At 31.3% G+C, this 13,089-nt stretch overlaps 1 protein-coding gene across 4 annotated transcripts; it reads left to right on the top strand.

Moving 5' to 3' along the window:
* The first annotated feature begins 2,472 nt into the window (after nucleotides 1–2,472).
* LOC100791197 (uncharacterized) lies at nucleotides 2,473–10,329 on the top strand. Of its 4 annotated transcripts, none has more exons than XM_003531925.5 (9): nucleotides 2,473–2,895; nucleotides 2,987–3,066; nucleotides 3,157–3,285; nucleotides 3,396–3,511; nucleotides 4,402–4,483; nucleotides 5,352–5,411; nucleotides 5,495–5,602; nucleotides 8,410–8,455; nucleotides 9,968–10,329. In XM_003531925.5, the coding sequence occupies exons 2-9, from the start codon at nucleotides 2,992–2,994 to the stop codon at nucleotides 10,180–10,182; spliced, it is 831 nt and encodes a 276-aa protein (XP_003531973.1). In that variant the 5' UTR covers nucleotides 2,473–2,895; nucleotides 2,987–2,991; the 3' UTR covers nucleotides 10,183–10,329. The 4 variants fall into 4 exon arrangements, with proteins under 4 accessions (XP_003531973.1, XP_040874405.1, XP_006585904.1 ...); XM_041018471.1 differs by lacking the exon at nucleotides 9,968–10,329 and adding an exon at nucleotides 8,562–8,822 and having other exon boundaries at nucleotides 2,475–2,895; XM_006585841.4 differs by lacking the exon at nucleotides 9,968–10,329 and adding an exon at nucleotides 8,562–8,822 and having other exon boundaries at nucleotides 2,475–2,895; nucleotides 2,984–3,066.
* Nucleotides 10,330–13,089: the final 2,760 nt, after the last annotated feature.

The raw sequence follows: 13,089 nt of genomic DNA, 5'->3' as shown, positions 1-13,089 counted from the left end.
GAATTTATGTAGTAACATAGTTAATATTGATTTTCACAACCTAAAATATGCCAACGCATGAATTGATTTTCACAACCTAAAATGTGCCGACGCATGAAAAGTTCTAAGAAAACCTCACGGTATAAGGAACCGAATATATGGCTAGTTGACACCAAAAAGAGTCCAAAGACTCTTCTCGTGACTCGATGAGTGTCGCAAGAAACTTACCTTGAATTTTTAATAACATACACCCTTTTCTGATCCTTATGTTTTTTAAACCGAAAGAATAAAAGTACTTGTGGGAAATCATCAAGGTAAAATCTTCTTTCAGAACAACACGTGAAATCCATACGAACTCATAATTAACTGGTCTTACTTTACTCTTTTGTCCTTTTTTATTTTTTCATTAATTATTGTCCCTACTTTATTTCTTCCCCCAACAACAAGCATGGCCTTTCACATCATGTCATTCATAGGAGCCAATCAACTATGTGCTCAGATAAAATCAGGGTCAAAAGGGGAATGATGAACTTCATCAGAAACTTTCGAAATAGAAAGGCTTTCAATCAACAATATATGCATGCAGTTCATGATCACCGTGAAACTATAGAAAAATGAGCATTAAATACACTTCATGATCGATGATTAGCAACGACCCCAATTCCTCCAAAAATATTTCTAACATACACTAGCAGCCAATCAAATAATGAAATTTTCCTTGCACAATGGTGGACCTAATTGCAATTCTTGTGCATCATAGTTGACATTGACACTTGAGCAACTATAACTTTGATCATAGCATGGACCCAAATGAGAGATCTAGTAATGGGAATAGCACTTGTAATTTGCATGCCGTTATCAAATTGCAATTTAGATGTCACATAAGATAATAGGGTAAGAAATATGGTGACTTAGGATATGAATAGGCACGGATCCAGGAAACCATTAAAGGGGACTGACATTTTTTTTATACTTTAATTATTTAAATATCTAAGTTCTAAAAAAATATTTAATAAATAATATCTTTTATAAAATTATTTAATAATTTTGTAACTAATGTTAAAATTATTTTTTATTTCAAATTATACAAGAAAGAAATACATGTGTTTATAACTCTTATAATTTTTTTCAAGTTTTAAAAGATTTTTTTTCTCACAAACACAATAACAATCAAATAACACTCAGAATAAAAATGAACAAACACATCAAATATAATAATAACAAAAGTCATCAAGTTTAATAGGAATTATATATAGCATATTTATGTTTATAATATAATGTTAAAATAATAATTAATATTAATAATTAAATTTATAAATAGATAAATAAAACTTATAATAATACACAAAACATAGTTGATCTAGATCATAACAATTGATGAAAAATGATATGAAAATAATATATATATATATATATATATATATATATATATATATATATATATATATATATATATATATATATATATATATGAGTTAGATTATAATCCGTAACAATATATATTATAAAAAAATTAATATTTTTTCAATATTAAAAAGATAAATATATAATCAGTGGAATTAATTATCATATTTATTAAACAATATATTATTTTATTTTAACAAGTAATATATTATTATATACTAACTAGTATATTATTTACTTTTATTTTACTATAAGTGCTATATTATTATTAATTGGTATATATTATTAATTGTTATTATATATATTATTAATAATATTTTATAAAAATATTATATAAATTATTTGAAAAAAGCTGGTGATCATGACGTTAACATCAATTTTTTAAAAATTGATGTTAACATGTATTTGTTAACATCGATTTTTGAAAAGCTGAATATGACTTTCGTATTTACTTATATTTTTTGCGGTGATAGATACCATACGATATTATAATATTCATCCTACCTCATCTCATACATATCATATATATATATATATATATATATATATATATATATATATATATATATATATATATATATATTCTTTTTTCAAATTTGATGACTAACGGTAATAGTCGAACATAGAGCAATGAATCCTAATTTAACATATTTTATATTAAATTTGTTTCAAATTTTATTTAAGAATATTAAACTATCATTTACTTTTATGTATAAATTTATGAATTTGTTGACAAATTCTTTTAAATTTAAGATTGATTTTTAGTTGTGAATCAATATTTCATTTTGTTTGATGCTTCAAATTAATAGTATAAATTTATACATAATTAAGAACTTATCTTTGTAATGTTTATTTATGACTTAAGTTTAGACGAATTAATTTTATGTTTGTTTGTTTTAATATTATCTGTAAATATTTTTTATGTTATTTTTGAATTATTTAAGAGTAAAATTTTAAAATTAATATATTCATATTGATGTGTTAACTTTATATATAAATGAAGTATGAGTCACGAATGCAAGAATAAATATATAGGTTCACGAATGCAAGAATAAATATATAGGTATTCAATGGGTAGAGGAATGGAAATTAAAATTCTTATCCGATATGAGATTGAATATGAGTGTTTTTTAGATGTGTCTATGAGAACCATACCATAAGACTCTCTTTAAGACTCTTCTGAGATCCTAGCCATTCGCATGCCTAACTGCACTAAACCGCCTTATCTGTCTGATTAACCCGTCAACCCCGTTCGAACCCACCCGTTTTGGACATCTTCTTTACCGGTTATGGGCCGGGTTGGAAAAAAATGCACACCTCTACTATCGCGCATCCCTTTCTTCACTTCTTCATGCTTCGACTCTTCTGCGCCTGACCTCCACCGTCGTCTGAGTCGCGCCGCCGTTTGGCTTCGCCGGATTTCTCCTATGTTCGCCTAACGAGACAGAGTGAATCCTGAATCGCACTTCGAACGTGTTCTCTTCGACATCTTCACTTAAGCCTTCGATTTGTGTACACAATCTCCTCTCTAACTTTTTCTTCTTTCCAAATTTTTTAGAAGACGTTGGAAAGGAATACCCATTGTTGCTTTGTTTTTTAGCAGATAAGATGCTTCCGAGGGCTTTATTGGCCAAATTCATTCTCAAACCCTCCACTGTTTCTCCATTCCAGTTCAATCAGCAGGCATGTTGTTGTGCTTTTACAGTATTACCCTTGTCTTGTTTCGACATCCATGCTTATTATCTCAATCTAGGGTTTGGAATTTTTTTGCAGAGAGCATTGCATAGTAGGAACAAGAAAGCCTTGGAGTTCATTGCAAAAGGCTGGAATGCTTTGAAGGAGGTTGATAGAGTCATCGATTATTCCGATCCCAAGCATTCGGGCATTGTTTCTCTTCTCAGGGTAATGAAAATGCTTTCTCGACCTATTTTTGCTGCTATTTGCTTCTTTATTTGAGATTTGATGCATGAGAAGAAAAAGAGGACCTTTAGTTATTTGAGGTTCAATATTAGACAGCTAAGGAGAATTTCGAGCTTGCTTTGGAAGCTGATAATACCAATACCCATGCTAGGTATTGGTTGTCCAGATTGCATATGAAATACCCTGTTCCAGGAGCTAATAAAGCTGTGTAAGTCAATTCTTTCTCCGCATCATGCTCCATCAATAATACTATACAATATGATTCTAATTCTATTATTTCTTGGCTTAATTAAGTTTTTCATACCAGAAAAATAGGTCGTTTTCACATTACTATTTAACATTCATTTTTTTCAACTAAGTTCTTGAAAAATAAGCCTTATTTCTTTTAAGATAGAGTAAATTACACTAACCATCTTTGAGGTTTTGTGAAATTACACAAACACCCCAATGCCTTTTTAGGCTTTACAATAACCTCCCTTTAGGGGAGTCCAGTGTAATGTTTTTCAAACAATTAAGGAGGTTAGTGTAATGTATAACTCAAAAATTAAGGAGGGTTAGTGTAGGAGTAGAAAAAAGCAGAGGATGTTTGTGTAATTTCATGAAACCTCAGGGTAGACTGGACAGTTAGTGTAATTTACTCTTTAATTAACTTATTATGAAAGTCACTGCATGGAACTTATGATTCCCTACAAAATTGTTCTAGTTAAGCTACTTTCTGATGTGAATTCAACCAAGTAGCAATCTACAAGGAAGGGCCAAGTAAAAATCAATCATGGAATGGAATGCCTCAATACATTATAAATCTCATTTTGTGTAGTATGATGATGCAGCTTTCTAAGACATTCTCTGTTGATTTTTTCCTTTTTAAAATCAATGACCTTCATGTCACTTTTGAGGTTTTATTATTTACTGTTCTTTTTATGCCATTTTTTAAACAGTTTCCATTGACTGTGTGTAGTGTACCTGTCGGTTCACTGAGTAGTGATGACTAGTTTGAGTTCTTTTGTGCTTGGTTGTTTTTTCAAGTCACATATAAATACTCTCAATCTATCAACCATGAATGCATAACCATATATTCCCTTTTCCCCATGTAAACAGAGGGGCAGCATTATTGGTAGAAGCAGCAGAAATGGGTGATCCTGAGGCACAGTATGCATTGGGTTGTCATCTAAGAGTTGAGGTGAGGGTACTCTAACCCTTATTTATGTACATATAGCCAACTTTGCAAACTGAGTTTATGATTGTAATAATTCGTTGATGCCTCCTTGAATCACTCTTTGCAGATTTAAGATTCTGATTGTTTTTTGTGGTTAATAAATGAGATATTACCTTGGGGAGAGCGATGGTAGGCTAAAGTGCAGAAAAAATGGCCTGGCTGTGATCTTCTGTATTCATAATGGTGAATTGATAGTAGTTCCTTGATTCTTTGCTTGCCTGATTATGAAGCACATATACTTTAATTTACATCACGTATCTATATCTGTTACATATTCGATACCGATACTGATACTCTTAAATACTCCACCTAGATACTTGACTGATACATATCTGTGAAGTATCCAAGCCTTTAAAAATAGTCGTGAAAATTCAATAGAGCTGGATTTGAGACATAGAAGCATGTATGATATAGAAACATAAAAACATTGTCCATTAATGAACCGAAATTAGTAATTGTCCTCTTTATGGATAATTTCAAGAAAGAAATGAGATTGATATTATTCCTATTTGTAGACAATAGGAGTTGATTTATGATGATAGTGTTTTATATTTTTTATTTTTGTTTTTAGAAATGGCCAAGAAGTGTTATTAATTTGGATTTACAGAGTTACAATTATATATGTGTTATATATTTTTAGAGTAATTCAATTTCCATATCAGATATGTATCGTATTGGATTGGATACACATATTGTATCTATGCATCATAGTTGTGCAATTCTATTAGATTTTGATGATGTACACATTATTGAATACTTTGGGAAGTATGGCGATCCAGAGAATTCTTTAGTTTTGTTTTACCATTTGTTTTTACAACATTTTTGGAGACAGAATGACTATGTCCAGTCTGATCAACAAGCTTTTTATTATTTGGAGAAAGCTGTGGACCAGGTACGTAACCCTATGGAAGGTGTTTTCTTACCATGATTTAAGCATGTCTATCTAAACCTTACTTGGGGTATGTTATGTTCTAGTTGCATCCAGGTGCTCTTTACCTTTTGGGTGCTGTATATTTGACAGGCGACTGTGTCAGGAAAGATATTGCTTCTGCATTGTGGTGTTTCCACAGAGCATCAGAAAAGGTAATAGGAAATAAAATGTACCAATTAATCAAATTTAAGCCATTGGTTTCCCGTAAAATGCTCGCACCCGGTTCTGCATTTCAGCATTGTTTTCTTTATGCTCTTTTTTCATGAGTCTGGTCAATTAGACTAGTTCAACATATGTTGGAATTTCGATATCATCTGGTTATGATTTATTTAGTTTGCACTTCCCCCTGAAGTGCATACCTCTTCTCTTGCCCACCCACCTTCACTGGAGATAACCACTTCAGCTGTTTTCAGTCTCTTAATGCTATGTTACTGTTTCCTTCACTTTTGCTATTTACCTGTATGTGTAGTGCAAGTCTTTATTTTTTTATTGATAACTATGAATGGTCATTAACTTGTCTTATGAGCATTAGAGCATCTACAATGTAGTTGCTTAACTACAATGCTTGAGTTGCTTAACAATTAAATATTATTTTGGTGTGCCACATGTGATTTTGGGTTGCTTAAAATTTGAAAGAGTTGCTTAACAATTAAATTGGAAAGATAGGAGAGAGAATATGGAGTGGAATGTTGGAGAAGACGGGATATTTGTGAGTCCGTCAACTTGTTAATAGGAATTCCCATTAGAGGGAAAATTGATTGGGTTGCTTAAAATTGAGGTGGCATAGAGTGGGTTTCTTATATGAAGAGCATTGAAGGTGCTCTTACACACACACACACACGTGTGTGTGTATTTTTTTTTTTTTAATATAGGATCATCCTATGTGCTATCCTGCTTTTCGCATTTTTGGGGTTGGCTACTACGTACCACTCTTTAGAATTGATAACAAGGTAAAAGAGAATGTTTCATGAGCCATGAACTGCAATAGAGTTTAATTGATTACTCATGCTCTGATTTGCAGTAATTAAGATTTTGTTAGTTATATTTTTTCTTAATTTTGCTTTTAGAACTCACACTGGTTTACTGATGCTTGTTATTTAAATCAAGTGTCCTGTTGAGATTGTCTTCTAAACTGGTTGACTATGTGGGAAATAGCCCTATTTTGAAAAAAAATTATGAAGGTTCAGTTTGTATGGTGGCCTTCAAAGTTGGCATTTGTTCAGGAGTTAGGAGTTTCTAAGCACTGTTTATACTTAATGATTTGTTGCTAGTGATCGGTGAGGAGGTAATATTGAAGACACAAATAAATGCAGATGTCTTTGCCCAATCATAATAAATGAATGATAAAACCTGCCATGCTGTGTTTCGCTGCAAATCTTTTGACAGCCAGCCCAAGACCGGATAAAAGGTGAGGTTTGTGTTAGGCAATCCACAATCAACGTAAAACTTTGTAGAAATGGATCGAACTAGGTGATGATGATGTTAATGCTAGGTTGTTGCCTGGAGGCTGGAAGCAGTGCATTGTATGGCTAAAGTACAAATGTCAAAGGAGTAAAGGAGTGACTGCATCCCTGCGTAGATGTAGTGAAAAATAAGCAGGGGCTTACATGTGTGTGCGGTAAAAAATTTAGTTCATGGGAAGAGGATTTGCTTTGGAACATGGAGTATAGGCACTCTTGTAGGTAAAACAATTGAAGTAGTAAACACCATGATTAGTAGGAAGATTAATTTTATGTGACTGCATAAAATTAAGTTTGTATGAGAAAGGAAAGAGAATTAGACATTGTAGGTTTTAAGTTGTTGTACATTGCTAAAAATAAAATAGGCTGGGTAAAATTGTCATTGAAAACTTCGAGTATTGGAAGAGTGATGTTGATAGGATTATAGTTCTTAACTTTGTAGTAGAAGGGGAGACTTAATGTAATTAGTGCATATTCAACCTTAGTTGGGGTTAGAAGAGCACCATAAGATAAAATTTTATGCTGGGGTTAAGTTTTTTATTTATGTAAAGCAGATATTGGGTGTAGCTGGTCCATAATGTAAATTCCTCATTGTGAACCAGATATGCCCCCAATCCCTCTATGTATCTATAGTACCACTGGTACTGCTATTATTAATATATTTATCTATTTTTGCTGAGCAAAAAAAAAAAAAAGATAAAATTTTAAGGATTTAGAAGCTTTATTCAAGGAATAACATTAGGGGAAAAGATTCTGAGAAGATCTAAATGGTCAATGTTGAAGAGATGAGAATGTTGCTGTTGATGAGTGGTGGACATGCTAGTCATGATAAGATTAGGAATGAATGCACTAGGGAAGAAGTTGAGATAGCTCCTGTTATAGAAAACATGGCCTATGTGATTTGATTTGGGCATGTGTGGAGAATACTTAATACTTTTTTTTTCTTTAGCTCCTGTTATAGAATACTTGATACTTATAACCCCCAATAAGGACAGTAGATCAGATTAAGAGTAGCTGAATCGCTAGAAGTGGGAAGACTGAGAAAAACTATAGGCAAAACAATAAATAAAAATTTACAAGTCCATAATTTGTCTATACTCTATAGACGTGATGTATGACAGAACATTGTGGCTTTCGTTGACCCACATAGCCAACTCCATCTACTGGGAAAACACTTGGTTTTTATATGAATGATGGAGGATTGGAGGGAAAGGGAACATTTTGTTGAATGTGTAGCTGTATATTAACAAGTTTTTATTTCCCATATTTAATGAATGACTGCATTTAATCTTGCCCTCTGAAATTTTTTATTATGAGAAAAAAAGTTTGCACCTAGATATATGGTCCTTGAAAATTTTATGGCCCACTTAATCTACAAGCGTTCAACCTAATAGGTTTATTGCCTTTTTGTCATTTGCATGTGTAAACAATATAAATATTTAGCTGCTTGTGTAAAGAGTATGCCTTGGTTCTAAATTTTACTCCCCTTAAACATGTAGGGCCATGCTGGGGCTGCTATAGCATATGGATCTCTTCTTCTTAAAGGTAAGCTTTTCATTCTATGTTCTTCTCCACTTTCACCTAATTATGTGGTATATCATTGTTATAGGCAACATTATGGTCTTAGTAAGTTCATGATTGGCAACTATAGGCATTTTTAGCTCTACTACTCGTAATGTCTTCCACGGAATGGTTGAAATTGATCTGCTGTGAAGACAAACTAGATTCTAAATTTTTATTAGTACATTGGATACTACTACTGATATGTGGGTGGGTACGTGTGAAGAAGAACAAAATACCATTGACAATTGATCTGTATACTCAAGAGATGATTTGCCAAAACATATCTATAGTGACAAACTGACAAGTCACGATGATGAATGAGAAAGATGCATTGCCCTTGAGTCTATAATATACCGCACCCGCAGAACATGTAGTACATATATGTAGATATATCTAAAGAAAAAATCATTTTTATATGAAAGTAAGAGGAAAAAACTTCTTGATATACAGATAAGTAATGTCAAATACGTTGTAAGGTTCGAACAATTCCAGGATAAGGTTAAGTGGGACAGAAATAATTGATTACTTGATTTCCATTTGAGTATGCCTTATGATGTGCAAAGAGAAGATAAGGTGCAATCAGTGTCAACGTACCAATAAAAGGAAAGGACACCAAACATTATTTAGGATTTAGGATATACATATCAATTTCAAGCATATTAATCCTTACCAGAGAAAACAGAATAACCCTTTAAACATTATCTGATTGCCAAATATCAAAATTCTCGATGTGATTTTTTTTTTTTTTTTTTGTTGATGATGGGAGATTTCTTTTTAAATGCAGGTTTCAGTTTAATTTTTTTATATTCTAAATTTCTTAGAGAAAAATTTAAAATAAAAAAGATTTTGTAACAAAATAAAGATTTCTTTTGACAACTTGTGTTTTTCTTATAATCAAGTAAATGTAAATGTCACTTTTTTTTTTCCTAAAATGACTGAACAAAATTCTAAGGCCCATAACTGAAGACGGAAAACCACAAATAGTGAAGAAGCTCAAAGCACGTACGTACCAGCAAAACTCAGCAATTAAAAAAAAAATGTCTCCAATTAAATCACGTAGATACCAAAAGACTAGTATAAAATTGATAGAAAAAAATAATTAACATCTTACATATTCATGTGTAATCTAAAGTGACATCAAAATCAAACAAAATTTCTAATATAAAATAACTAATATTTTGAGATGAAGTACCTAACAACCTGTTTGTTTGCATTTTAATCGTGGCTGCCACACTTTGAAAGCAAGGAAGATATCATATTACTTCCTTCATGAGGTGGTTTCGTGGTTGGGGGGCAGGGCATAAGGGTTGGAGCGATAAGGAGATCATGGATTTAATCTTCTCACTAACGTAACATACTAATTTGAAGATTAAAAGATAATTAGCTTCACCTCACTTGAATGTCTCCCGGCTGGATCTGGTGGCTTGCATTGTACATAGCTTTTTATATCCTGTTTAGTGTTTGGTACTAATAAAAGAAATTATTGTGCCTCAGGTGTTGAGGTTCCAGAATCGGTAATAAAGTTCAGTTTGACGAGAGGTGCTGCAGCTCATAGACGGGGGAGGAATAAGGGAGCTCTTGCAATTGATCCAGTAGAGATGGCAAGAGAAAAGTTTCAGATAGCGGCAAAAGCAGGGTGTGAGCTTGGATTCAAATGGCTTGCAAGGTTAGAGGAGGAAGAGAAACGGGCACTCACGGGGGAACATTGAGATGAAATTGAGAAGTGTAGTGTGCTTTTTTTTCTTTCTTTTTTTTTTCGTAGCAGAATCCGATCTGAATCATATGATTTAGCTTGTCTGAATTGTGGATTTTAATCATCGGTGAAAAACAATAAATAAAGGTGAGGATTTTTGTCATTGTATAGTTTGTTGTGCATGTATATTACTATTCTTTTCATCAACAGTTCAAATTTCCCAATTTTCCTTTTAATGTTGAATTGTTGATAACCAAATCCTGATTTACCAATTGATTGTTTGCCTATCTACTTGTATATGCATGTGCTAACCATCAAGTAATATTACACTAAGTCTCTATGACTATGATATTCAATACTTATAATTTCTTTACTGTTAGATTAGATACACTTTGCTTAACAACATCAGATCAACACATAATTTCTAATAACCCAATGTTAACTTAAGAATAAGAGTGAGCCAAGGTTTAGAAGAAGGATCCTGAGTAAAAACAGGCCAAGCCCTCACGGCGTAAACATTGAGGATCTTATACATTGTTATTCTTTTGGGATAAATTGTTCTAATGGCTTGGTAACAATTCATGTTTTTATATGGATTTATCATCTTTATGATCCTTAAACTTAAAAAAAAAAAAATTGTTCTCGAATATTTTTGTTGAAGTGTTTTTAGTACTTTAATTTTTTTGTTAATTTTTATTTTTAGTCCTTTAAAAAAATTAAAAGTAAACACAAAAATAGTTAAAGGACTAATGAAAAAAAAATTAAAGATTAAAATAATAAATAAAAAATTTAATAATTAAAAAAATTAAAAAATTTAGGGACGAAAAATATAATTTATTTTGTATATTTATAAATTATAATCCATTGACGTGAAAAGTTCTAAGAAAACCTCACGGTATAAGAAACCGAATATATGGCTAGTTGACACCAAAAAGAGTCTTCTCGTGACTCGATGAGTGTCGCAAGAAACTTACCTTGAATTTTTAATAACATACACCCTTTTCTGATCCTTATGTTTTCTAAACCGAAAGAATAAAAGTACTTGTGGGAAATCATCAAGGTAAAATCTTCTTTCAGAACAACATGTGAAATCCATACGAACTCATAATTAACTGGTCTTACTTTACTCTTTTGTCCTTTTTTTTATTTTTTCATTAATTATTGTCACTACTTATTTCTTCCCCCAACAGCAAGCATGGCCTTTCACATCATGTCATTCATAGGAGCCAATCAACTATGTGCTCAGATAAAATCAGGGTCAAAAGGGGAATGATGAACTTCATCAGAAACTTTAGAAATAGAAAGGCTTTCAATCAACAATATATGCATGCAGTTTATGATCACCGTGAAACTATAGAAAATGAGCATTAAATACACTTCATGATCGATGATTAGCAACAACCCCAATTCCTCCAAAAATATTTCTAACATACACTAGCAGCCAATCAAATAATGAAATTTTCCTTGCACAATGGTGGACCTAATTGCAATTCTTGTGCATCATAGTTGACATTGACACTTCAGCAACTCTAGCTTTGATCATAGCATGGACCCAAATGAGAGATCTAGTAATGGGAATAGCAATTGTAATTTGCATGCCGTTATCAAATTGCAATTTAGATGCCACATAACATAATAGGGTAAGAAATATGGTGACTTAGGATATGAATAGGCACGGATCCAGGAAACCATTAAAGGGGACTGAATTTTTTTTATACTTTAATTATTTAAATATCTAAGTTCTAAAAAAATATTTAATAAATAATATCTTTTATAAAATTATTTATTAATTTTGTAACTAAAGTTAAAATTATTTTTTATTTCAAATTATACAAGAAAGAAATACATGTGTTTATAACTTTTATAAAAAAATTTCAAGTTTTAAAAGATTTTTTTTTCTCACAAACACAGTAACAATTAAACAACACTCACAATAAAAATAAACAAACACATCAAATATAATAATAACAAAAGTCATCAAGTTTAATAGGAATTATATATAACATATTTATGTTTATAATATAATGTTAAAATAATAATTAATATTAATAATTAAATTTATAAATAAAAAAAACTTATAATAATACACAAAATATAGTTAATCTATATCATAATAATTGATGAAAAATTATATGAAAATAAGATATATATATATATATATATATATATATATATATATATATATATATATGTATTAGAGTTATTTTATAAAATTATTATATAAATTATTTGGAAAAGTTTGAGGGAGGGGGCTAAAGCACCTGACTGCTCTTGTGCATCCGTCCCTGGATATGAATATATGATAATTAATCCAAAGTAATAATAACGTTGATTGGCATTATGTTTCCTTTTGTAAATAATGATTAGGGTTTGATTGAAATTTGAGTTAGCGATCGATTTGCACATGCATTCACTTAGTGGTTGTCATTGAATGGCACGTCCGCTTGGCCCATAACAACAGGGTTATCACTGTTACAGCGACAGGTGAATAATTTGAAAAAAGCTCATGATCATGATTTTAGCACATTGACATGTTCCCTACAGTGCTGAATCAATCATATTTTTTTTTTAAAATTGCATTTTTGGTCCTTCAGTTTATCTCTAATTTTGGATTTGGTCCTTCTATAATTTAATTTATAAATTTGATCTTCCAATTTTATAAATTCCTGCAAAATTAATCATGGAAGCTCAATTTGAACGTTGACCGTTAACCTCAGACGTTGACCGTCACATGTCAATGTCACATGTGATTGCCACATGTCAATACCATGTGTCAACGTCACATGTCAACGTCTGTGTGGTTCCCTGTAAAGACTTCATTTTTTAGGTAAAATTATACTTTTAGTCTCCCAGTTTTACTCCAATTTTGATTTTGGTTCCCTTATAATTTAATTCGCACATTTGGTCCCTCAGTTTTATAAAT

Source organism: Glycine max, chromosome 8 (assembly GCF_000004515.6).
Source record: "Glycine max cultivar Williams 82 chromosome 8, Glycine_max_v4.0, whole genome shotgun sequence".
Lineage (NCBI taxonomy): Eukaryota > Viridiplantae > Streptophyta > Magnoliopsida > Fabales > Fabaceae > Glycine > Glycine max.
This window is presented reverse-complemented; position numbering and strand designations above follow the sequence as displayed.